The sequence below is a fragment of the Bombina bombina genome, chromosome 2, assembly GCF_027579735.1.
Source record: "Bombina bombina isolate aBomBom1 chromosome 2, aBomBom1.pri, whole genome shotgun sequence".
Classification (NCBI taxonomy): Eukaryota; Metazoa; Chordata; class Amphibia; order Anura; family Bombinatoridae; genus Bombina; species Bombina bombina.
Genome location: NC_069500.1, coordinates 461,455,319 through 461,483,008, shown reverse-complemented (window position 1 = coordinate 461,483,008; position 27,690 = coordinate 461,455,319). Strand labels below are relative to the sequence as shown.

At 35.3% G+C, this 27,690-nt stretch overlaps 1 protein-coding gene across 1 annotated transcript in view; it reads left to right on the top strand.

The window, feature by feature from the left end:
• Window positions 1–27,690, top strand: part of SEZ6L (seizure related 6 homolog like) — a 371,674-nt gene that overhangs the window by 206,917 nt on the left and 137,067 nt on the right. Inside the window, exons 3-6 of the mRNA XM_053702089.1 lie at window positions 795–980; window positions 2,440–2,605; window positions 10,518–10,672; window positions 26,777–26,971. Of these exons, the coding sequence (XP_053558064.1) occupies window positions 795–980; window positions 2,440–2,605; window positions 10,518–10,672; window positions 26,777–26,971 (702 nt within the window). The remainder of the gene's footprint in view (window positions 1–794; window positions 981–2,439; window positions 2,606–10,517; window positions 10,673–26,776; window positions 26,972–27,690) is intronic.

The following is a 27,690-nucleotide window of genomic DNA, read 5'->3' as shown; positions in this document are numbered from 1 at the left end:
GCAAAATCTTTCTGAACTGGGAAATGGGTTCAAACTTTTTATTAAGCATTGCAGAGGAGTTTTAGCTTGTGCACAGAACGAGCAAGAGGAGAGAAAATCATGGACTAATTAACACAAATCAAGCCATTAGTTTACTTATTAGCTTACTGTTTGCTCACTAGCAAGCTAGGCTCTCTGGTTAATATGAATACCTCACTTTCTCCATATGTGTTGGGTATATACAATGTTAAAGTTGTCAAATATAGTATTAATATATATTTACCTTATGTGTGACTCTAATAATTATGCATGTTTTACTGTTCTCATTATATTTAATATTAACTCCTACTTTCAAGTGTAACTCAATGATTCTAAATGAGACAATGTTGCTATAATGATCATGTATTTAAAAATATGATAACTTTCTTTGCAGGTGAACATAGATTATAAATTTGCTAAATATCAGAATATCAAATGCGGAGTACAATCCAAGCAGACATTTTATAAAGCACTCAGATACTAGTTATACAATTAATTTATACTCAGGTTTCAATTATGATTTCTTGATCTTAACTCTAACAAAATCAACAATTGGTTGAACTGATATCCGTCAAGCCATTTATAGAGTGCCTGTGGGAAACAGCATGTATCATGGAACTGTCAGTGCATAGCTTTTCCTTCCGGCTATTTTAGTAGTGCATTGCATGATTTGCTTATTTCTGGATTTGATATGGTCTGAGCAAACAAAGACATGAATATATTGTATGTCATCTGAAACATTTAATTGTGAATACAAATGATTGTCCCTTTGGAAGTTTTCAGGCTGAGCTGCAGCTTCCCACGAAGGCCTGATTATGGAGATGTTACTGTAATGGATCTACATGCTGGTGGCACAGCCCACTTCCAGTGTTCAATGGGATATGAGCTGCAGGGTTCCCAGAATCTCTCATGTATCAATGCTTCTAAACCATACTGGAGCAGTAAGGAGCCTGTCTGCATAGGTACAGTACTGACAATGGAATCTTCTCATGGAGCTTCCAAACTCACATCCTACATTCTTCCCTTCTTCTGGATTTCTCCCCACATCATAGTTTTGCCCTCTACTTTCTACTTTTCTTATTTTGCCCCTCCAACTATTCATAATTTACTTTCTCTCATTAACTAATTCAATCTATCCACTCTCCTATATTCAATTGACTTTTCCTTTTAACAAAATGTACTTGTTGCCTCTTATTCATTATCTAGCTTAGTACCAGTGTTCCTTCTCCAGCAGTAAAACAGTTAATTAGAGCAATTAGCAAACACTACACAATGCAGAATGTAAGGTGTGGTTCATTTATTAACTGTTTCACTGCTGGGCCTCTCACAAAACATGCATTAGAGGGAACATTAGTACTCTAGTAAAAGAATACCTGTGTCAGTCTTCTTATGACCACTATTTTTAAAGGTCAGGGAACACGAAAATGTATAATGACCAAAAATGTCTGTTCCCAGGAACAGCATAGCTCATGATAATCTTTTAAGCAAGATTGATAAATAAATGCAACAAAAGATGGATTTGAATTTACTACTGACCTTCATTCACAGACAAAACAAAACAATTAGAAATACATAGTCAAAGTCCAAGATGGTTTATCATTTAAACATGAATTTTGTTGCTGAGATATAATAATGAAAATGTATCTACTATGTTTAGGGTCATATATAAATTATTTCTTGCACTATTCAAACACTCGCTGATTGTCGATTCAGTGCTCAGGATCGATATCAGCCTTCCAGTAGAGCATTAATGTTTCTTTAACAAAGGATACAAAGAGAATGAAGTAAATCTGAAAATAGAGCTAAATTTGAAAGTTGTTTACAATTGTATGGTCTATATTAATCATAAGAGAGAAAAATAAGTTTCACGTGCAATTAAAATTTGACATTAATGTTCTTTTAAGGCAGAAATAATATATCTATCCATTATTTATCCGCTGCATTAGACTCAGTATGCTTTTTTTTAATTCATATTAATGTTAGATTACGAGTGGAGTGCAATTTATTCCACTCCTTCTATGAATGATAGTAATATACAGTACATAGGAAGGTGTAAGGGGAATCTGAATTGAGAATATGGGGGCGATTTATCCGTATGGAGCTTGATGCCCATTGTTTCCGGCAAGCTGCCCCATAACAGGTCCACCTGCTCTTAGGCGGCGGATAGAAATCAACCTGATCGAATACTATCGGGTTGATTGACACCCCCTGCTAGCGGCCGATTGGCCACAAATCTGTAGGGGGCGACATTGCACCAGAACTGCTTGTGCAATTATAAATGCAGACAGTGTATGCTGTCAGTATTTATCGATGTGCTGCGGACATGATACTCTACATCGTATCATGTCCACTCGCACATTAATAAATATACCCCTAAAAGTAAAAAAACATTATTGCAGTTTATTTTATCTATTTCTACAGCACCATGTGGAGGCAGAGTTCAAAATGCCACAGTAGGAAGAGTACTTTCGCCCAACTTCCCCAGCAATTACAGTAACAACCTGTTCTGCGCTTGGACGATAGACGCCCCAGGAGGACAAAAACTGCACCTGCATTTTGAGAAGTTCATCCTCAGCCACAAAGACAAGTGTGTATAACTTCTTTCTATACTATTAATTTTATCTGACATATGGTAAGTATTATTTTGTGTAACAGCGCTGTATTTATATAACACCTTTATCCAAATGTGTTTTGCAAATACATTATCCCCTGTAACCTAGCTATAATTTACATTCATTTTTCATATCTTCAAAGATAAAAGCGAACCAATTAATATCAGGTGTTCACAGATGTTACACGTTTAACAGCTTCCTTGTACCCTGCAGTGATTACAGTCTAGTGGTGTTAATAGGAAAATATTAAAGAATATCAGAAATTCATTTTTTCACACATAAAGATATTATAATATTTAATAAAATTTAGTCTGTCAGATACATAGTGTACTGCGCTTTTAGGCTGCCTTCTGGGGATGGGTAAATTTTTCAGCACATTTGTATGAAACGTTAAATGAATTTTCAGTGTGAGCTCAACATTCAGACATTAGTTATTTCAAAGGAATGATACTCTTTCCCTAGTTTTCAGAGGTCTGGATTACAAGTGGAGCGCTACTGAGAGACCAGATTGTGCTAGTAGCACAACAGAAGTGTTAGAGCTACAAGAAAAATATAATAAAACATGTCAAACAAATTAAAATACAGTATTACACACATTACACAGTATTACACACACACATAATATATATATTAAATGTAATACACAAGTTTATAATTGAAATAAATGTATAAAAAGGTGTTTTAAAGGGATATGGTATATGTCATATATATTGTATATGTTTATATATTTTGTTTGTGGGTATGTATATATGTGTATAATTATGTTTATATATACATACAGCCCTTCCCAATCACTTTGACATATAAGATATCCCTTTTTAACAAAGTGAATATGTGTTTTATTTAACAGAAATACTTTAAATACCTTTGTATTCAGACATTAGTCTGCACTAACACCACATAAATATTTTGAAATAAACAGTAACACCCATATAAACACTATCAGATAAAAATGATTCATAAAAATATTAAGTTTTTATATGGGTCCAAAGGTATGTGTTATATGGCCATATCTTTGACTGCAAAAGGATATATATATATATATATATATATATATATATATAAATGAGGGTGTGCATATACAGTATATATATATATATATATATATATATATATATGTGTGTGTGTGTGTATACATTTGTGTGTTTGTAAATACATGTGTATATATTTGTATATTCATACATATGTACACATATCAATATACATATGTGTAGACATATATATATATATATATATATATAGTATATATATATATATATATATATATATATATATATATATATATATATATATAGTCAAGAATGAAAATAAGCACTTTTTATATAAAGATTTTTTTGGTGATTTGGATATCTGAAGACCAGTGAGTGTTTATTTTCATTCTTGACTATTATTCTACTAGAGTACCCTGTTAGTTGATACAGGATAGTGGGAGTGCATACATACGTTGCTGCTTTTTTATAGATATATATAAAATTCCTTTAATGCATCAAACCTGACGTTTCGTGTCTGAGGAAGGGAAGAGTTTCCCCAAAAGAAATTTATTTTATTCTGCACTTAAATCCAGTGATTGCCATTTTCTAATTTGTTTGTAGGCTGTATTCTGGCATCCTGGTACTTTGATCCTCTTTTGTTTTGTGAGAGTGCACAACTAGTGATTGTACTAATATACACACTAGTATACACACACTTTAGAGACCTTTCCACTCAAATACCTTGAAACATCAAAAATAATTTTTATTCAATAATAATATTTAATAATATGTTTTGCTGTGTATTTACTGTAAATATTTTGCATTCTAATGTTTTTTACATAACATAGGAGGAAATGTTCTTTGTATGTTTTAACAGATGTTACTATGTATATCTGTATATATAGCTACACCTTTATTTATTCATTTATATATATATATATATTACGGGTAAAGTCAGATATCCGGGTAATCCTGACATTACCCCAGCGGCTGTGGGTAAAGCCCAATGTAAGATTATACATCTGGCTTTACCCGGGTAATCTTAGGATTACCCAAACGCTTCTGGATAAAGCTTCACATATATACGGTGCACTGTAATTCCCCCATCTTCACAATGTTGTTGCCTCTGGCTGGGGAGTTCAAGGGGGTGCCTTGCTGATCCTCTGGCATCCACCAAAACTCAACCATGGGGATTGAAGCTTTGCCCCCCTTGAACCCTCCAGGCGGAATAGAAAAAGATTGTGAAGATGGGGAATTACAGTGCATCGTACTTCTGGCTTCTGGGCTATGTGTGGGTTGTAAGAAGTCCATGCTGTTTTCAAACTGCATTTATAGCTTTATCCAGAAGCGTTTGGGTAATCCTAAGATTATCCGGGTAAAGCCATATGTATGATTTTACATTGGGCTTTACCCAGAGCCGCTGGGTAATCCTAGGATATCTGACTTCACCCGTAACATATATAAATAAATATAAATATATATAATATATATATATACACACAGGTATATATATATATATATATATAATTTTAAAAAAAAATCATATAAATAAATATACTGAGGTCTATTTATCAAATGTCTGTCCGACATGATCCGATCGCTGAATGCGGACTGCATTATGCTCTCCGCATTAAGCATTGCACCAGCAGTTCTTGTGAACTTGTGTTTCTGGCGAGCCTTCTTGAAGCCCAACACAGGGCTTCAAGCTCCATACGGATCTTCATAAATATGCCCCACAGTGTGTATATATATATATATATAAAAACATTGGAATATGAAATATTAATAACTACCTTCAGGTTGTGGGGTGTCAGGTTAGCGTGCGAGTGATAATGGATAGGTTTTTTTTATAGTGCTCTCCGGTTGCGATATCTGTAGTCCTAGTTTTTGCTCTTGTTGGGTTGTCTCTTGCACACAATCCATTTACTTTAAACTTGTAATATGCGTGCTAACCTGCACGCATTACAAGTCTACTTCCAGCAGTTTTTGTGTGCGATTGAAAGCACTAAATAGCGCACCTATTGTAATCTGTCCCAGTGTTATCAACATGGTACACAAAAGTCTACATATCAAAGTTACAGCATTTATAAATACATTCCAATGTCAATGAGAATGCCCATTTTGATATCATGTATAATCTAATCAGGAATCAGGAATCATGCGTGCTTGTGTGTACGTGCGTGCTTGTGTGTACGTGCTTGCTTGTGTGTACGTGCTTGCTTGTGTGTACGTGCGTGCTTGTGTGTACGTGCGTGCCTGTGTGTGCATGCGTCCCTGTGTTTGCGTGCGTGCCTCTGTGTACTCGCGCGCGTGCTTGTGTGCACGTGCATGCTTGTGTGTACATGCATACTTGTGTGCATGTGCTGAATTTTACTTTTAGCAATAAAACAGAAATGGTTTGACAAATATTTATGTAAAGTATTTTTCTGATATAGCAGGATACATCCTTTTGATAGTCTGCTGCTAGAAATGTTAGTTCAACATGCTATTAGCACATTATCGCTGTAAAAATATATTCTCTCTGAAACCAATAATATTATGAAGTAAGTGTATTATAAGCTATATATGAGTACTTGAATGTTTTTAACCACATACCCACATTTAATAAAGAGATATAATAAAATATTATGTTTTAAATACACCAAACACGCATTACATACAAGGGATTAATAGTGTGCTTAAACAGCATTCTTTTTTTCAGTCCTTTTGACTGCTTTTGCAATAAAAAGCGCCAGAATAAATAGCAACTTATTAATGGAATCAGGCGGCACTTGAAGAGAGTGTTGCTCTTGGGAAAGTTTCATGTTACTTGCAGTATTCTTGTTAAAAAAAAAAGAACAAGAACAAGAAAAATATTGTATCTTACAAACTGGAATAAAAAATACCATTTACTTACAATACAAAAGTGCATAACTGGAATTTGGCATGTGATTTGTAATACAATTGTTTTGCTGTAAGCTCATCTTAATTGAAAATAGTGCACGAACATACAGTCTGTAAAATAACATTCTAAAAACTAGTGCAGATTGTAAATCTATAAATGAGACATATATCTGAAGCAACAATGACAATGCACGGTTCAGACTCTCAGCCTAATGGATTAAAGGGCTATAATACCCAAATGTTTAAACACTTGAAAGTGATGCAGCATAGCTGTAAAAAGCTGACTAGAAAATATCACCTGAACATCTCTATGTAAAAAATAAAGATATTTTACCTCAAAAAATCCTCAGTAGCCACCTCCCATTGTAAAGGATTTCTAAGCAGCATATTAGTGTGTCTGTCCCGGGACAACTGAAGGGATGAGCATCATGAACTCTCATATTATTTCACCAATCAGATAAAGGAAGCTTACTATGAAATCTCATGAGAGTTAAGTCAAATCTCATGAGATCACAGTAAGAGTTCATGACCTCAGCACTGCTGATGCTGATTGGCTGCTGTTCATTTCTTCATTTTTTTAATTTTTTTACCTGCAGCTGGGAGCAGCTGAGTATATTTTTTTACACAGAACTAACTCTACTGAGCTGAGGAGATTATGAGGTAAAATATCTTCCTTTTTTACATAGAGATGCTCAGGTGATATTTTCCTGTCAGCTTTTTACAGTTATACTGCATCAGTTTCAAGTGATTTAGCATATGAGTATTATGTCCCTTTAAGGAATTGCTTCTATACCTCATGGTAATGGATTCCCCAATGTCTGTATGCAAATCTCTTGCCAACTTATATTGAGATATATTTATTGAAGATTTTTAGACTTGTTTACCACAGCATTTAACAATAATGTTTTTATTGAAATATATATAACTATAAATGGGATTTTAATAAATTCATATTTGTATGTGTTATAATATCTGGAGCACATCAGGAAGATAGGTTATATTTTATTGCATGTCTTTCTGATGTTACAGGTTTATGACATTCTAATATAAGTATGCTATTTGTTTTCTCACGTGATGCATCTCTGTTTCAACATCCTAAATCCTTTGATATCAAATGCATCAACATAGATGATTGCAGAGCACAATTTAGAACCAAACAATGGGTTATAATCTAACCCTTTAAAAAGAGTTATGTGATTTGCTTTCTGTAGTTTTTTTTTATTGGTTTTCCAATCCAATTGAAATCTTGTTTATCACATGTTTTATAAGTCCTCAATACTTTGCGTTACAATCCAGCTGGCAACAATTTTCAAGCAATATTGTTATCTATTCTGCATGGTATATCTATTTGTATTTTTTTCAGTGTTTAAGTACAAATTTTAACAAACTCAGATTACAAGTAGTGCACTATTTAGCACTTTTGCTTGTGTGCAAACATTGCCAGAAGTAAACTTACAAGGTGAAAATAAAATGTTTGTGCACAAGTGAAAGACGATGTGCGCTATCTTCAGGACTTTGGATAACGTGATAGACTTCAAAGGAGAGCACAAACTTGACAGGAAATAAGCCTACTGTGCAAACCCAAAGGTAGTTATGAATATTTTACATTCCAATGTTCTTCACATAGAAGAAAATATATTTTTTTATATATATATATATATATATATATATATATATATATATATATATATATATATACATATATATATATATATATATATATATATATATATATATATAAAAGTGGAGATGCGGTGTGTTCTTTGAATAGAATTGCTGTACCAATAAATTGTAACATATTTACTTAATCAATAGCTGTGTAATTCTTTGTGACAAGAGTGCTGAACTCCCTGTCTTTTTTTTAAACAAAATATTTATTTGTTTCTTTCTTTCTTACTATTTTTCAATTATATTATTAAAAAGGGTCTGCACCAGTAGCCTTACAGGGCATTACAATCGGGGTAGTTTAGATTTTCACTATCCCTACTAGACACAGCTCGTTGCTAGCATTTGCTTCCCCCTTTGTTTTCTGCTTGATTTTATATATATATATATATATATATATATATATATATATTCAGATATATATAGGAATATATATATTTTTTTAAAACATAACTTTTTCTCCTATGTAAGGAACATTGGAATGTAAAATATTTACTGTACATACACAGTAAAACATATTATTAAATATTCATATTGGTTATGTATTTTCTTGTATTCAGGTTTTTGAGTGGAAGAGGCTACAATATATATATATATATATATATATATATATATATATATATATATATATATATATATATATATACACAAAGGCATTTATGTGTTTATTTGTGTATATATGTGTATATGTATGTATATACATATATACACATATAAATATAAATACACATATATAGATATATGTATATATACATACATATAATTGTATATGTATATACGTATATATATTATAGCCCATTTCATTCAAATACCTTGTTAAATACCATATACCTTTTAACCCTTATAACTTTTTATTTATATTTATATAAATAATTTGTATTAGATAGAGTATATATAAATGTAACTGATACATTTAATGTATTTATGTTGTGTTTAATGCAACTCAGCACTACGGAATTTGGCGGCGCTTTACAAATAAATGATAATAATAACTTTTTGTAAGCCCTAACCCTTTACGCAAGGTCTTTAGTCACGCTAACCTGATGAGCTCAAATTTAGTTTGCGATCATGCAGTCACATCTACTTAACACGGGTGCAATATTTTAATATTGTATACAGCTAATGTTAGGGCATCACTTGTAATCTAGCCCTCAATCTCAGCTCTGTACAATTTGTTTTTCACTCTCACAAGAACTTACCTATATTTGATATGTATGTTCACACAAGTTAAACAAATGTATAATTAATATGAATTACATATGCACTTTAATGAGGGATGTAGCTTGTCTAGAATCTGTCAGCGAGTAAGAATGATGCAGTCATGAGTCTGTCATAGACTGTAGACTTTTCTTTCTCCAGAACATTTTAGAATGTAAAGCATAACAGGATCCATTTTGGGATTGACTGCATTGTTTTTGTACTGGTTAAAATATCAGAGTTTCTGACAGATGGGCAGTTAAAGGGACACTGAACCCAATTTTTTTCTTTTGTGATTCAGATAGAGCATGAAATTCTATTGGTATCTTTATTTGAAATGCAAGAATGTAAGTTTAGATGCCGGCCCATTTTTTGTGAACAACCTGGGTTGTCCTTGCTGATTGGTGGATGAATTCATCTACCAATAAAAAAAGTACTGTCCAGAGTTCTGAACCAGAAAAAAAAACTTAGATGCCTTCTTTTTCAAATAAAGATAGCAAGAGAACGAAGAAAAAATGATAATAGGAGTAAATTAGAAAGTTACTTAAAATTGCATGCTCTATCTAAATCACGAAAGAAAAATTTTGGGTTCAGTATCCCTTTAACTAATTTGATGTGATGACATTAATATATTAAAAACACTTTTTATAGCGGTTTATACCTATATTTGCATTTCTCAAAAGTATTATATTGTAGATATGTAGTTACTTTTGATTTGTTAAAACATTTTAATACTTGTTTTATTGTTGAAGTTTTTGTTCAGAAATGTACTGAGCATTTAAAGAAGAAAAAATGTAATGTCCAAAATATTATTGAAATAAAAAAGAGCATGAACAAGAATATTCACAAAAAAATCTCTGTTCCCTAGAGAACCACACAATAACATTCTTTATGAAAATTTCCGATTGGTTGAAATGGCTTTGAATTTAACCTGTATAAAGAAAAAGAACTAGAAAAGACAAGATTCTAGTGAAAACTAATATTTCTGTGACATTTATAATTTTATGTTATCTTGCACTTCAACAGCTTCTTTGACTGAGTAGATCACTAGCAGTTTTAAAATAGGAGTAGTATTTTAGATCAGCCTGTTACTATGTGTGTCATCGTTAAATTATAATTATTAAGGCATAAAGGTTACAGTTTCTCTCTTTTTTCCCCCTAAATTCTATAGGTTAGCAGTGTACAGTAATAGGAAGATCCTTTTTGATTCTGTGAAAACAGAGACTGTGCCATTTGAAGGTCTGATTAGTGAAGGGTCATGTATTAGAATTGAATTCTCTACAGACGAGTCCAAAACAGCTCCTGGGTTCAACATTCGCTTTGAAGGTAACTGGAAATGTTAATGTTTTTTTTTTTCATTTCTCAGGCCTGTTCATCTTTTCTTTGCTCCTCATTTGTAACACCAAAAAAAAATAAAGTTTGTGAATCGATCTGCTGTCAACAATATCAGGTATTCATTAAGGAAAACATCAAATGTATTAAGACCCAGACACCTCCAAGGGTATGACTAAGAATATAGAAAAAATTAAGCAGGATCTAGGCCAAATATTGTTATATTTGATATCAATATTTGTCTGCCAACTATGATTATATACAGTATAAAAGTTCTTTACGGTGCAAGGGACTAATGTGCATTTTGTTTAACAGAATATATACAATAGCAGGGATTGGGCTGATTCCATGGACGCTGGTTAGATTGCTGAAGGGGCTTTGTTTTTAATGCAAGATCTAGTTTGAAATTCGTATTAGGTGTTAGGTGCCCCAGTACTAAACTTCTCGCACAGCAGATGAAAACTCCTAGCTATGTGGAAAGCTATTGCTACAACCACAACACTTAGAAAAAACACATTTCCAAATGGGGTTGTAAATGTTCCCAATTCTAAAATATTTACATATCTTTTATTAGGGCAAAATGATGAATCGTATTTATAAAAATCTCTACAATATACTTTCATTATTTATTTTGTCCCATTTTCCTGTAATTCAATTCTGAAATTGTGAACATTTCAATTCCTGTTAGAAATGGAAGTGCAGAACACTGTTATATTCCACATAGCCATTGGCTGCAAACTTTAGTGACCTATTTATAACTGTCCCTAATTGGCCATAATTAACCTAAGTTACAACATGAAGCTCCCATTGTTTTATAGACTTTAAAACTTTATACTTATTTTGTCACTACTTATACAACTAATGAAACTTTTAAAAATGCATCTCCATGTTATTCACAGACTAAGCTTTTCTTTGAATGCTTTATTCTGTCTACCATTTATTTAGAGCCAGATTATGAGTGGAGCGCTAATGTTAGCTTGCAAGCGATAAGGGGTTTATTGCGGGTGTTTTTGCGCATCTGGCTTATCACTCTTATTAAGAGTTGAAAGTAAATGTGATCGCTTGAACGCAATCGGGATTTACACTAGAATAGTTAACTTGTCCTCAGAGCTCTGATGAACTGTTTTGCAAAACTAAAGCATGTCACAAAACACATTAACAATACAGTTACACTCATAATAACACCAACTAATAAAAATGATTCACAAAAATATTGCACACAAAAGTTATAAAGGCTCAAAGATGTGATATTTCAGATGTTATAAAAAAAAGGCAGACAAAGGGCTTTAACATAGACATACATACATATACATGTCTAAAAATGTATATATATATATATGGGGCAGACCTATTGCTGGTGCAAAAGGTACTACCAGGGCTCAAGCTGTGGGTGGGCCTACACACACTCCAAAAAAACTTAAAAAGTGTTTTTATTTTTATTTATTCCATGACCGGTCTTAGGCCCCTATTTAAGAAAGTCTGGCGGACCTGATCCGACAGTGCGGATCAGGTCCGCCAGACCTCTCTGAATACGGAGAGCAATACGCTCTCCATATTCAGCATTGCACCAGCAGCAGTTGTGAGCTGCTGGTGCAATGCCACCCCCTGCAGACTCAGCAGGGAGGTGTCAATCAACCCGATCGTACTTGATCGGGTTGAATTGCGGCGATGTCTGTCCACCTGCTCTGAGCAGGTGGACAGGTTATGGAGCAGCAGTCTTTAGACCGCTGCTTCATAACTGGTGTTTCTGATGAGCCTGCAGGCTCGCCAGAAACACGGGGCCTCAAGCTCTATCCTGGGCTTGAAAGATAGGCCCCTTAATGTCACGTGACTGTGTTTGACCATAAAGGGCAATAAAACTACAATCACTCTCTCACATGGTAATATGATTTGGAGTCGGACCACCACACAATGGTAGATGTCTCTGGATTGTGTGGTGGTCCGACTCATCATATTACCACAGGGCACAACAGAATGGCATTGGGAAGGGCAGGGGCGCAGTTGCCATGAGTCACGACTCACTCTGATGCTACATTTAGCGTCACACATTTTAGGGCGCAGCCTTTACAGACGGTTGCAGTGCCGACCCGACGTCACGTGACATGACATCTCTATCATGTCATGTGATGTCGGCATAGAAACATTCCATGAAGGCTGCAGTCTACTTTTGACAACAAGCCCCCCTGTGAGTCAGCCAGTCAGCCAAAGGTTTAAATGGGAGCTGCTCACCACAAACTTGCTCACTACTTGTGAATTTTAAGCAGGTACATGCAATGCTAAGGTCAATGCTTCTGTGTGAAAAGTGAAACCTAAAAAAAGGACACTTTCTAAAGCCTGAGAAACTCCCACAGTCACTAGAAGGTAAGAAAGTTTTGGCACATAGCAGTTTATGTAAAAACAATATTTAACATACGTTTCTGTTGGCAGGCTTTGCTGTGAGCTCATCTACTTTGTAAAATAATAACAGTAATTCCGGGATTAAGAGTTGTTCTCATACCTTGCTCTAAATTGTCATATTCTCCGGGTATTTCTCCACCCAGTCTCATCCACTGCAAGGAAAGTCTTTCTTACCCCACTTATTATGCTCGACTTTCAGCTGGTCTGCCGCAAGCAGCATTCCTCCGGACCACAGCCAACAGCAGTACTCAAGGTCCTCCATGGATTAGTGCTTGGTATCCGCAATTCTGTGAGCTACTCACAATGTCCAAAACTTAGAAAGCCATTCATCAGCATCTAGAAGAGTCTCCAAACCTGACTGGGAAAAGTTTAAACCAAATATAACATGTGTTTCCCCCCACAATCCCCTGAGGTTGGAGCTTCCTCGGGGCTCTAGTTCTCTAGAGCTCTACTGAATTATACCAGTCTAGCACCACCTTTATGTTTAACATCATGTACTATTTTATGGTGGACAAAGTGTTAATCACATCCTAACCGTGTAGATAATTATATACTTTCTGTTCCATTTGAACATTTGTGAAAGTAAACTTTTCAAATACAAATCTTGCATAAAATAAAACAATGGCATATTCACTTCTTATTATCAAAATACACATTCCAAATTCTCTACCATTATTTTTTAGAGAAAACTTGCAAACTCCAGTTTCTCATTTAACCCCTTACGGGACAATTTTTTTAAAGTATAGATACATTTTGTTTCCTTTTGTAACAGACACTTATCTTGGTCTCCTCCATGTCCAGAAGTAATTCCTCTGTCAATGTCCATAATTTTAAAACAATCTGGTTTGCCATTATGTACCTTCTTAAAATGTCTTGCAAGACTCTTTTGAGTATGTGATATCATCTCTATTCTTCCGTATGTGATCTTTTATTTGTCTCTTAGTTTTACCAACATAGAATTTTGTAAAAAAATTAGAATTCCTGTCGTGAGCTCTTTTGTTTTAACCATAAAGGGACAATATACACATTTTCTGCAAGGGAAATTCCCTTTAGTTTTATAGGCAGTGAGCTAGTTTCCTGGCATTGGGGATCTTACAAAATTACTTCTCACAAGGGAGTCTTCAAGGCTCAGAGCCCTTCTTGCAGTTAGTTAGGGTCTTTTTCCTGTTGCATTTTAAATTTCCTCATCTATTGTTTGATAGTGCCAATTCATTCTTGGGGACCGATTTAATAATGTGCGGGCAGACATGATCCGCTGTAGCGGATCATGTCCTTCCCACATTGATAAATGCTGACAGCATACGCAATTATCATTGCACAAGCATTTCTGGTAAAATGCTTGTGCAATGCTGCCCCCTGCACATTCATGGACAATTGGCTGCTAGCAGGACCTGTCAATCATCCTGATCGTATCTCATCGGGATGATTGCTGTCCACCGCCTCAGAGGTGGAGGATGAGTTAAGAAGCAGCGATCTTAAGACCGCTGCTTCTTAACTTACGTTTTCGGCGAGCCGGGAAAGCTGCGCTCGTAAACAGCTGCTTTCGCAGCTACATAAATCAGCCCCTTAGAATGGACTTCAGATTATCCAGCTGACAATTAAATTTAGTGATATACCTAATTGGTTGACTTTTCTGAGTAATCTTACAGTTGTTTCTATACAAAAACTGATCTCATTTAGTTTGCCTTGCTCTAGCTCTTGCTTTCTTTAAGACTTTTTATGAATATCCTCTTTTTTTCTAATATTTCCTGCATTTTATCTGCATGTTTCTCAAATTTTGTACGTGAGGAACAGTTTCTTCTGATCCTCAGGAATTGTCCAGCAGGAATCCTTCTCTGTAAAGCTTGGGGATGGGCAACAAATATTATTTGTTGTGGTAGACTTTCTAAAATTTTCAGTACATATTTTATTCACAATTTTTTTAATTTTAAAATCTAGAAAGTTTTACTCTACCTTGTTTATTTCATGTATCAAAAGGATGCTTCTGTCATTTTTATTCAGGTTTGAGATAAATTGTTGAAGAATATGCACAGGCCCATCCCAGAAGACTAAAATGTCATCCATGTACCAGACTTAAAGTTGTACATATTTTGTAACAGTATTTCTTTGTTTGTCAATTACATCTGTCATTTCCCATGCCCCCAAATAGAGGCATGCATGCACAGACTGCCCCCATTGCTGTCCACTTTAACTGGCGGTATAGTTGAATATCAAAACTGAAAACATTCAGCTATATTACTAGTTTTGCGGTATGAGTAAAAAAGCAGCATTAAGGCTCATAATGCTGCTTTTTCACTACCGCTGGTATTACGAGCCTTGCAGGTTTAGGAGCACCGCACACTTTTTTGGCCTTAACGCAAATTAACTTAACGCAATTTCTTTTTTCAATGGGACTTCCATAGCACCGGTATTACAAGCTTTTTCTGGGAGGCCAAAAAGTGAGCGGTACAGCCTATCCCGCAAGATTCATAACGCAATCTAAAGTCAGTAGTTATGAGTTTTACTTTACAGAGCTGTAGCATAAAACTCATAGCTAAAGTGTTAAAAAGTACACTAACACCCATAAATTACCTATTAAACCCTAATCCGAGGCCCTCCCGCATCGCAGACACTCAAATAAAATTATTAACCCCTAATCTGCCGCTTCCGACATTGCCCCCAATAGAATAAACATATTAACCCCTAAACCGCCACACTCCCGCATCGCAAATACTAGTTAAATATTATTAACCCCTAATCTGCCGTCCCCGACATCACCAACACCTACATTATACTTATTAACCGCTAATCTGCAGCTCCGGACATCGCCGCCACTATAATAAACAAATTAACCCCTTAACCACCGCACTCCCGCATTGCAATCACTAGTTAAATATTATTAACCCCTAATCTGCCACCCCTTACATTGCTGCCACCTACCTACAGTTATTAACCACTAATCTGCCGCCCCCAACTTTTTACTAACTACCTAGCTAAAATAAATTCAAATTTACCTGTAAAATAAAACCTAACCTGCCTTATACTACAATTAAATAAATTACCTAAATAAAATACAATTACCTAAATTACAAAAAACAAACAAACACTAAATTACACAAAATAAAAAAAGAAATTATCAGATATTTAAACTAATTACACCTAATCTAATAGCCCTATCAAAATAAAATAAGCCCCCCCCAAAATAAAAAAAATCCCTAGCCTACAATAAACTACCAATAGCCCTTAAAAGGGCCTTTTGCGGGGGAATTGCCCCAAAGAAATCAGCTCTTTTACCTGTAAAAAAATACAAACACCCCCCCAACAGTAAAACCCACCACCCACACAACCAAACCCCCCAATTAAAAACCTAACTAAAAAACCTAGGCTCCTGAAAAGGGCATTTGGATGGACATTGCCCTTAAAAGGGCATTTAGCTCTTTTCCAATTGCCCAAAGCCTAATTTAAAACTAAAACCCATCCAATAAACCCTTAAAAAAAAACTAACACTAACCCCTGAATATCCACTTACAGTTTTGAAGAGCCAACATCCATTCTCAACGAAGCTGGGAGAAGTCCTCAACGAAGTGGCAAGAAGTACTCCACGAAGCCGGGAGAAGTCTTCATCCAAGTCGGCAGAAGTGGTCCTCCAGACGGGCAGAAGTCTTCATCCAGACGGCATCTTCTATCTTCTTCCATCCGGCGCGGAGCGGGTCCATCTTCAAGACATCCTGCGCGGAGCATACTCTTCTTCCGACGACTAAAGATGAATGAAGGTTCCTTTAAATAAACGTCATCCAAGATGGCGTCCCTTTAATTCCAATTGGCTGATAGAATTCTATCAGCCAATCAGAATTAAAGGTGAAAAAATCCTATTGGCTGATGCAATCAGCCAATAGGATTGAGCGTGCATTCTATTGGCTGATTGGAACAGCCAATAGAATGCAAGCTCAATCCTATTGGCTGATTGCATCAGCCAATAGGATTTTCTCACCTTTAATTCTGATTGGCTGATAGAATTCTATCAGCCAATCAGAATTAAAGGGAAGCCATCTTGGATGACGTCATTTAAAGGAACCTTCATTCATCTTTAGTCGTCGGAAGAAGAGGATTCTCGGCACCGGATGTCTTGAAGATGGACCCGCTCCGCGCCGGATGGATGAAGATAGAAGATGCTGTCTGGATAAAGACTTCTGCCCGTCTGGAGGACCACTTCTGCTGGCTTGGATGAAGACTTCTAGCTTCATTGAGGACTTCTTGCCGCTTCATTGAGGACTTCTTCCGACTTCGTTGAGGATGGATGTCGGCTCTTCAAAACTGTAAGTGGATCTTCAGGGGTTAGTGTTAGGTTTTTTTAAGGGTTTATTGGGTGGGTTTTAGTTTTAGATTAGGCTTTGGGCAATTGAAAAAGAGCTAAAGGCCCTTTTAAGGGCAATGCCCATCCAAATGCCATTTTCAGGCCAATGGGGAGCTTAGGTTTTTTTAGTTAGGTTTTTATTTGGGGGGTTTGGTTGTGTGGGTGTTGGGTTTTACTGTTGGGGGGTGTTTGTATTTTTTTACAAGTAAAAGAGCTGATTTATTTGGGGCAATGCACCTCTAAAGGCCCTTTTAAGGGCTATTGGTAGTTTATTGTAGGCTAGGGTTCTTTATTTTGGGGGGACTTTTTTATTTTGGTAGGGCTATTAGATTAGGTGTAATTAGTTTAAATATCTGATAATTTGTTTTTTATTTTGTGTAATTTAGTGGGGGGGGTTGTAATTTAGGTAATTGTATTTAATTAATGTAATTGATTTAATTGTTGTGTAATGTTAGGTGTTAGTTTTTTTACAGGTAAATTTGTATTTATTTTAGCTAGGTAGTTAGTAAATAGTTAATAACTATTTACTAACTAGTCTACCTAGTTAAAATAAATACAAACTTGCCTGTGAAATAAAAATAAAACCTAAGCTAGATACAATGTAACTATTAGTTATATTGTAGCTATCTTAGGGTTTATTTTACAGGTAAGTATTTAGTTTTAAAAACGAATTATTTCGTTATTAATAGTAGGTTATATTTAGATTTATTTTAATTATATTTAAGTTAGGGGGGTGTTAGGGTTAGGGTTAGACTTAGGTTTAGTGGTTAATAAATTTAGTATAGTGGCAGATTAGGGGTTAATAAGTGTAAGTAGGTGGCAGCGATGTTAGGGGCAGCAGATTAGGGGTTAATAATATTGAACTAGTGTTTGTGATGCAGGAGTGCGGCGGTTGTATTATTGTGGCGGCGACGTTGGGGGGGCAGATTAGGGGTTAATAAGTATAGGTAGGTTGTGGTGACATTGGGATTAGGGGTTACTAAGTATAATGTAGGTGGCCGGTGGATGTCGGGGGCAGCAGATTAGGGGTAAATAAGTGTAAGATTAGGGGTGTTTAGACTCGGGGTTCATGTTAGAGTGTTAGGTGTAAACATAAATTTAGTTTCCCCATAAGATTCAATGGGGCTGCGTTACGGAGCTTTACGCTGTTTTATTGCAGATGTTAGGCTTTTTTTCAGCCGGCTCTCTCCATTGATGGCTATGGGGAAATCGTGCACGAGCATGTAAAACCAGCTCACCGGTGACTTAAGCAGTGCTGGTATTGGAGTGCGGTATGGAGCACAATTTTGCTCTACGCTCACTTCTTGCCTAGTAACGCCGGGTTTCTGAAAACCTGTAATACCAGCGCTGTAGGTAAGTGAGCGGTGACAATAACATGCAAGTTAGCACCGCACCCCTCATAACGCAAAACTCGTAATCTAGCCAATTGTTTGTTAAAATAGACCTCAATAGTTTCTCATATCCCTGGCCTCTGCTTTCTAGAAAGTGATGAATTGCCTTTAGACCTACATCATGTGAAATTGATAAATAGAGGCTTTCCACATCTAGGGATACTAGATACAGAGTAGATTCTGAAACTGTTATTCCATCTAATTCTCCAGTGTGTCTTTCAGATATGATGGTAAGGTTACAAAAAATGGTCTCAAAAAGGTATTAACAAAATTGCCAATATTTCCTGTCAAACTTTCTATCCCAGACACAATGGGACGTCATGGTGGATGAGTACAATTCCTATGTAATTTTGGAATGACATAAAAGACAATGTCAGTATTGGATTTTCAGGAAACATATTTAAATTCTATAAAAGTTATTAAATTATCCTGTTTTGCATCATTCAAAATTCTGAATAGAACTGATTGTGCTTTTACTAGCTCTCTCTTTCTAAATATAAATAAAATAAGTTTGAGTAAAATGAACATTTTTGTTTTAGTCTATAAACTACTGACATTTTTAACAAATTTAACATAAAAATATTGTAATTTAGAGCAAAGGTCTGTTTATAATTGACCTAAGTTATGTGCCTTGATAGAGCACTATCTTGCAGTAGACATTCTTGGGCCATAAACAGACCTTAGGCCCAGCCCTCTGGATATTTACAATAACATGTTCTCAAGTGAATTATAGAAGCTATTTAGGACAGGAGGTCTGTTTGTTAAGGAAAATACACAGGGAAATACATCATCTGAAAAAAAATAATAATAATAATTAGCACACAGAGAAGAAGTTAACCCCTCACACCTAAATCATGCTGAATGTATTAAAAAAGCACTGCATACCAAATAAAAGTTTTAAAATGTATTTGTTACAAAAATCTACAGTCCAGGAAATATCCTATTTAAAACCTATTGAGCATGTTTATTTTATTTACATTGCACTGGTCATTTGGGGAAAGTAAATTAGCTCCCATATTGATCAGCCATTCACTTTGTAGAATGTTGTAGGGTTAGTGTGTGTGTTCTGAATTCTGCAGGATGTCTCCCACTGTTCCATGGCAGCAGCAAAACATATAATTACACAACTATGTTATTTCATATTATACGGTCAACATTCTCACTTTGGTGGAGTATTGATTGAACAATATGTTTTTGTAATATCAAACAATTATTCATGCCTATTAAGAATACAACTAAAGTTTTATGCAGAGAGAAAGTAATAGCTACTTCTATTAACCTTTATAAAATCATTAGATGGGTAGAGCCACAGACCATTTGAACTTCACATGAATTTTCTAACAGGGATTCTCGTCTTATACCTTGAAAAAGGTCATATATGCAGACCAATAAATGCAGACCATTAATTGCAGTAGAATTGCATAATCAACAAATTCATTATAATCATTCCATTTTTCTTACCCCTATACAATGTGACAGCCATCGGCCAATAACAAAATACATAACCATATAAACTGTACACTCTTGCACATGCTCAGTAGGAACTGGTGCCCCTGAAAGTGTGCATATAAAAAGATTGTGCACATTTTGATGATAGAAGTAAATCATGAATGTTTAATTTTTCAACCTCATTGTCCCTTTAACTTTCTTAGTGAATGTGAACTAACCAGGCGTATATTTGCTAATGATAGATGTCTGTTAACTACGCACATAGTTTGAATAGATATTAATAAAATGTTTTTTGAAATAAATAAAACTTAATGGGACATGCATGTTTTATTCATGCTTCAGATAGAACAAAAAATTTTAAACAACTTTCCAGTTTACTTCTGTTATCAAATTTGCTTCATTCCTTTGACATTCTTTGTTGAAGGAACAGCAGTGCACTACTGGGAGCTAGTTGATCACTTTGGAGGAACTATTAACAAGCGACATATATGTGTAGCCACCAATCAGCAGATAGCTCCCAGTAGTGCATTGCTGCTCCCGCACCAAGATAAGAAAGCTAATTATATAACAGAAGTAAATGGGAAAGTTGTTTAAAATGACATGCTCTACATGAATAAGGAAACTTTAATTTTGCCTTTACTGTTCCTTTAAAATCAGTCAGTGTAATACAAATATTATATATATATATATATATATATATATATATATATATATATATATATATACTAGGCGATAAGCCTGCCCAGAAGGCAGTCTATGTTTAAAAAAATGCAAGCCCCAAGCTAATTTAACTAAAAATAAAAAGTAAATTACAGAAAAAAAATTAACAAAGCTATCCAAAATAAAAAATTTAAACCTAAACTAATATCGCTATAAAAATAAAAAATCCCCCCAAAATAAAAACACCCCCTAATCTAATACTAAACTACCAATACCCTTTAAAAGGGCCTTTTGTAGGGCATTGCCCTAAGTTAAACAGCTCTTTTACTACAAAAATGACCAATTACCCCTTAACAGTAAACCCCCACCCACCAAACCCACCAAAATAAAGAAATCTAACACTAAAAAAAAACTATACCCATTGTCCCTAAAGGGGCATTTGTATGGGCATTGCCCATAAACCCTAATCTAAAAAAAAAGCCACCCCAAAAAAAAAAGCCTAAGACTAAGCCCCAAATAGGTATTCACTGTTCCTGAAGTCTGGCGGAGGTCTTCTTCGAAGCGGCTCTATCATCTTCTATCTTCATCCGAAACTAAGGTGGCGCAGAGTGGAGGTGCGGAGCTGTCTTCCCTGATGCGTGGATCCTCAGTGGCGGTCCTCAGTGGCGGTCCTCGGCGGCGATGTAATGTTTGTGGGATATTCCTCTATCAGACCAAACATGGCCAGTAGTCTTCTTATCCCGGTGTCAAGTGGAATGATAGGAAGTATCCCAGAGCAGAGTGAGTTTGTGAAATGACGTAAGCAGTACTCACAGCAGGCAGGGAAGTCCTTCATGGAAATAGGTACTTGGGCACAGATGAGAGTGACTTACATAGGGCAGGATTCGCGCCACAGGAGTGATCCGGACCAGCATCGAAAGAAAGGGCAGGCGGTGATGACATCATCACCATGCTGCAGTTACACTGCAGCAGCGGCCACAGCAGATTGGGGAAGCGTCATGACAGGCGGTGGTCCTCGGCAGCGGTCCTCCCGGCGGGGGCGTCCTCATGGCATGGAGGCTTCTCTTCATCCGATGCCTGTCGTACACTGAAGATTGAATGCAAGGTACCACAATCAATTTGGGGTACCTTGCATTCCTATTGGCTGCAATTTTGAAATCAGTCAATAGGATTAGAGCTACTAAAATCCTATTGGCTGTTCAAATCAGCCAAAAAGATTTAAGTAGCTCTTATCCTATTGGCTAATTTCAACATTTCCACCAATAGGAATGCTAGGTACCCCAATAAATATGGGTACCTTGCATTACATCTTCAGTGTGCTATGGACGATCGCATGAAGAGGAGCCTCCATGCTGCTGAGGACCATCGCTATTGAGGACCAACGCCGCTGAGGATCCATGCATCGTGAAGCCAGCTCCTCATCTACGCTCCGTGCCGCCTTCGCTCTGGATGAAGATAGAAGATGTTTGAGCCACCTGGAAGAAGACCTTCCCTGCCAGACTTTAGGAATGGTGAGCACCTATTTGGGATTTTTTATTATTTTTTTATTTTTTATTTTTAAGATTAGGGATTTAATGGGCTGTAAAAGAGCTGATTGCCCTTTTAAGGGCAGTAAAAGAGCTGAATGACCTTTTAAGGGTAATTCTCATACAAATGCCCCTTTAGGGCCAATGAGTAGTTTAGTTTTTTTTAGTGTTAGTATTTTTATTTTGGGTGGTTTGGTGGGTGGGGAGTTTTACTGTTAGGGGCATTTAGTAATTTTTAAATGTAAAAGAGCTGTATAATTTAGGACTATGCCCTACAAAAGTCCCTTTAGTTTAGGAGATGTTTTTATTTTGGGGTGCTTTTTTATTTTCATAGGGATTAGGTTTAATTTTTTTTAATTTTTGATAATTTTGTTTTTTTTTTTCTGTAATTTTAGAGTTTTTTATTTTTTGTAATTTTAGATAATTTTTTTGTAATTTAATGTTAGTTTTTTTAAGTGTAACTTAATATTGGGGGTAATTTAGGGGTGTTAGGTTAGGGGGCTTAGTAATGAAATTAGTTATTTGCGTTGTGGGGGGTTGGCGGTTTAGGAGTTAATAGGTTAATTAGCTTTATTACGATGTGGGGGTTTGGTGGTTTAGGGGTTAATAGGTTAATTAAGTGTATTGCAATGTGGGGGTTGGTGGTTAAGAGGTTAATATATTAATTATGTTATCTGCAGATTAGGGGTTAATTTCTTTATTATTTTGTGATGTGAGGGTTGTCCGTTTTGGTGTTTGTTAATACTTCATGCGGGAAGTTAGGTTTATTTTGTTATACTTCATGCGGGCGGTTACGTGTTTTTCAAGGTTTCAGGTTTGCCTACGCTGCATCCAGGTGGATTCTCTTCATCACCCTGCCATTTTTGGAATCCACTTTCTTTTGGCTGCCTCGCGCAGCCAACATTCCTTTGAGGATGCGTGCGCAACTGGTGATACCGACAGACGCGTTACAAACGCAATTATAGTATAGATATTAAATCTAACGCAGTTTCGAGGAATACTTAATTTGTTCTAAAAACTCTATTTTCTCCTCCTGTGTTATATTATTATGGCCCCCATTCTAATCCATCATACGTGTAGTGTGAAAACATTTCTTACGCAAGCCAATCTGATCCATTATAAGAATAGTGTTAATTGCTGTTTTTCACAACTTATTCAAAGAAAATTTATGTAGGAGATTTCACAGACCTTTTGTGGAAGCAAAAGATAAATGGTCAATAAAGAATCACGTTGGCAACAATGGTTGATTTAGTATTGATAATAAATAACAATTCCTAATGTGAGTTATTAACAATTTTGTATATAAAATATACTGTATCATTTATGCTATTTTAAAGTTCCAAGAGGTCATTGCAATTACAAATGAACATTATGATATCTATAATTAAATAGGTGAGTTAAAGAGACATAATACCTGTATGCTAAATCACTTGAAAGTGATGCAGCATAACTATAAAAAGCTGACAAGAAAATATAACCTGAACATTTCTATGTAAAAAAAGAAATATATTTTACCTAAACATTTCTTCAGCTCACAATAGTAAGTGCTCTGTGAACAATTATTGTTCAGCTACTGCCCAGCATCAGGTTGGAAAGAAATTCAGCATGTGCAGTGTTGAGGTCATTTGTAGTCTGTTGGGTGACAGTAGAGACCTGGTACAAGGAGGATACCACACAACTTACAGAATGAAAAGATCCTTCGTTCTTCTCAGTGTAGTTTTAATGTTAGGGGGGGTGGAGTAAGTGCGCTAAGAAAGCTAAAGGTATCAGAAAAAGTTTAATTTCTTCTTAGTGGTCGTTAGTGTTAAATTTAAAAGAGAATTATTATTTTTTATTATTTTATAAAATTTTTTTTTTTTTTTTTTTAAAACATACGTCCTAAAAAATTATTTATGCTTTGTCACGTTAAACAGTGGTAGAGGACATGCTTTGTTTTTGACCTTGTGAGATTTTTCTGAAATCTTGTGTGATTTCATAGTAAACTTCCTTAAACTGAATAGGGAAATAACATGACTGTGCCTACACATATCAGATGCACACTCATTCACAAGTCCTGGGATTAGCATCCTGATTGGCTGTTTAACATTTATTTACAATGGGATGTGGATACAGAGGAAATTTTGAGGTGAAACATCTTCCTTTTTTTTTAGAGATGTTCAGGTGATAGTTTCTAGTCAGATTATTAATATTAAGCTGCATCACTTTCAAGTGATTCAAAATTTGGGTACCATGTCCCTATTTATCTTGTTGTAGAGCACAAAAAGTGGTCTAACATTTATGTGCCTAGAAATACTAACTGCAACATTTTGCTAAGCGTACACACAAACTCTCATAAAATAATGCTCACTTTATTCAAATCGGGTAAAAATATTTAGTATACCTCTTAAAACAGACGTTTTGTCATAGTTTACCAACTCTACACAGAGTTCTTTATTTCAGGCATTTGTATGAGCTCAAAGAAGATAGTAATATAAAAAACTTAGGGCTAGGTTACAAGTGGAGCGCAAATTTGCCTGTTAGCGGGAGTGCAATAATTAACCAGCCATTACAAGTGACTGGTTATTGCTGTCGCAAGCTTGCGGTAGAAATAAGCGCTTATAAAAATAACCAGTGATCGGATCTCTGGTTAATTTTATAAATCTGCCCCAAATGCCCCCCAATAACTGTATAGTGTAGTTTTATTTAAAAAAATAAAGATGGGAGCATCTTTATTTTTTAATAAAAGTTCTGCAATAGGCAGTATTTTGGGGTTAAAGTTGGTTGGAGTAAAGACCTAAAAAGAATGATATTTCTCCATATTATTTAAAGTGAAGGTTAATTTTGATGAATTAGTGCCCGGTTTTTAATAATCCTATTAAAAACAAGGGCACTTTAATTCATCAAAAGTGACATTTCCCTTGTTTTCTTCAAAAACTTACCTTTTATCCTGACAGCCACTCCAGCGATTCCCCTGGCCATCGGAAGCCTCTTTATACGTCAGAAATTACAATTTGATCCAGCTTCCTCCAATCATGGCTTCCCCCCTTGGGGTAATCATGGCCTGAGGCAACGCCGTGATTGGAGGAAGCCGGATTAGTCATTTTGGACCCGCGAAGAGGGCTTGCGACGGGCGGAGGAAGGGCTGCAGTGGCTGTCAGGATTAAAAGGTAAGTTTTTGAAGAAAACGAGGGAAATGTCAATTATAATGAATTAAAGTGCCCTTGTTTTTAATAGGATTATTAAAAACCGGGCACTAATTTATCGATAGATAATCCCTTTATTACCCATTCCCCAGTTTTGCATAACCGACACAGTTATATTAATATACTTTTAACCACTGTGATTATCTTGTATCTAAGCCTCTGCAAACTGCCCCTTTTTTTCAGTTCTTTTGACAGACTTGCAGTTTAGCCAATCAGTGCCTGCTCCCAGATAACTTCATGTGCATGAGCACAGTGTTATCTATATGAAACACATGAACTAACACCCTCTAGTGGTGAAAAACTGTTAAAATGCATTCTAAAAAAGGTGGCCTTCAAGGTCTAAGGAATTAGCATATAAACCTCCTAGGTTAAGCTTTCAACTAAGAATACCAAGAGAACAAAGCAAAATTGTTAATACAAGTAAATTGGAAAATTGTCTAAAATTACATGCCCTATCTGAATCATGAAAGTTTATTTTGGACTAGACTGTCCCTTTAACACTAGTACATAAACTAAATTGGCATCAGTATGCTGTGTAGAAAGAAATCTAAGGCGTGCTGAGTATCATCATTGTATAAGTTTATATTTAAATTATAATTTCAACTGTGGATTCAAGATTGCAATAACATTTATTTAACAACCGTTGATATTTGAAATAATTGTTACTTATTGTATTGGTGAATGGAACCCATAAATTAATGAGTTGCTTGCCATTAATTGGTACACTTCAAACAGTGAATGTTTTATGTTTTTCAAGAATATTTTTTCTGAGAGTGACTAAACCTCCTTGCAGTGAAAAGTGTTCCTCAATGGAACATTATATCTAGAATTATATTGCTAAAAATAAAGGTAAACAGATTAAGGAATATGCTTTGCAAATGTTATTTATTAAAAAGATAATCTCTATAGTTATTTGAAACAATAAAATATCTGCTATATAATAACAATTAAATACTCTGTTAGTTACATTAGACCTGAAATAAGGTGACAAAACTCTAGAGTTCTGCTGAGACATATGGGCAAATACAGGTCTCCTACTAATCTTCTATGTATCTAGAATGGTTGAAGTACTATAAATCAGAAAGGTTACTCTAAGCATTTGCTAGTTTCATTCTTTTCCATAAACCCAACTCATTTCATTTATTATTTCCCCATTTTAGCTTTTGAACGTGGTCATTGCTATGAGCCATATATCCAAAATGGCAACTTCACAACAACAGACCCTACATACAGCATAGGAACTGTCATTGAGTTTACTTGTGATCCGGGTCACTCTTTGGAACAAGGACCAGCAATTATAGAGTGTATCAACATCAAAGATCCCTACTGGAATGATACAGAACCACTCTGCAGAGGTAAGACATATATTTTATGTCAAATAAATCACCACAATTTGTGGCTATAAATATGACATATTAAATTCAATAAGGAATTCAATAAGGAATACTACAAAATTCAACTTTTGTGATTTAGATGGAGCAGGCAATTTTAAGCAACTTTCTAATTTACTCCTAGTATCAATTTTTCTTCGTTCTCTTGGTATCTTTATTTAAAAAAACGTAATGTAAGCATAGGAGCCGGCCCATTTTTGGTTCAGAACCTGGGTAGCACTTGCTGATTTGTGTCTAAATGTAGCCACCAATCAGCAAGTGCTACCAAGGTGCTAAACCAAAAATGGGCTGGTGCGTAAGCTTACATTCAAATAAAGATACCTAAAGAACAAAGACAAATTCATAATGGGAGTAAACTAGAAAGTTGCTTAAAATTGCATGCTCATAATATGTAGAATATTGTTGCAGCAATCTCATCTTTGCTTATAGGAAAATATAAGTTGCAACCAACACTTGTTATGAAGGTTGTTTTCTATGACACATTGTTGTATGATGTGGGACTAATATGCCTAGAAAATATTCTAGATTGTGTTACTGGGGGGGGGGGTATTTTAATTTAATTTACATTTATTTTCTTTGTTTTGTGTAAGATTTAAATATTTACAAACAGACTTACATACAAACACACTTACATACAAACAGACTTACATACAAACACACTTACATACAAACACACTTACATA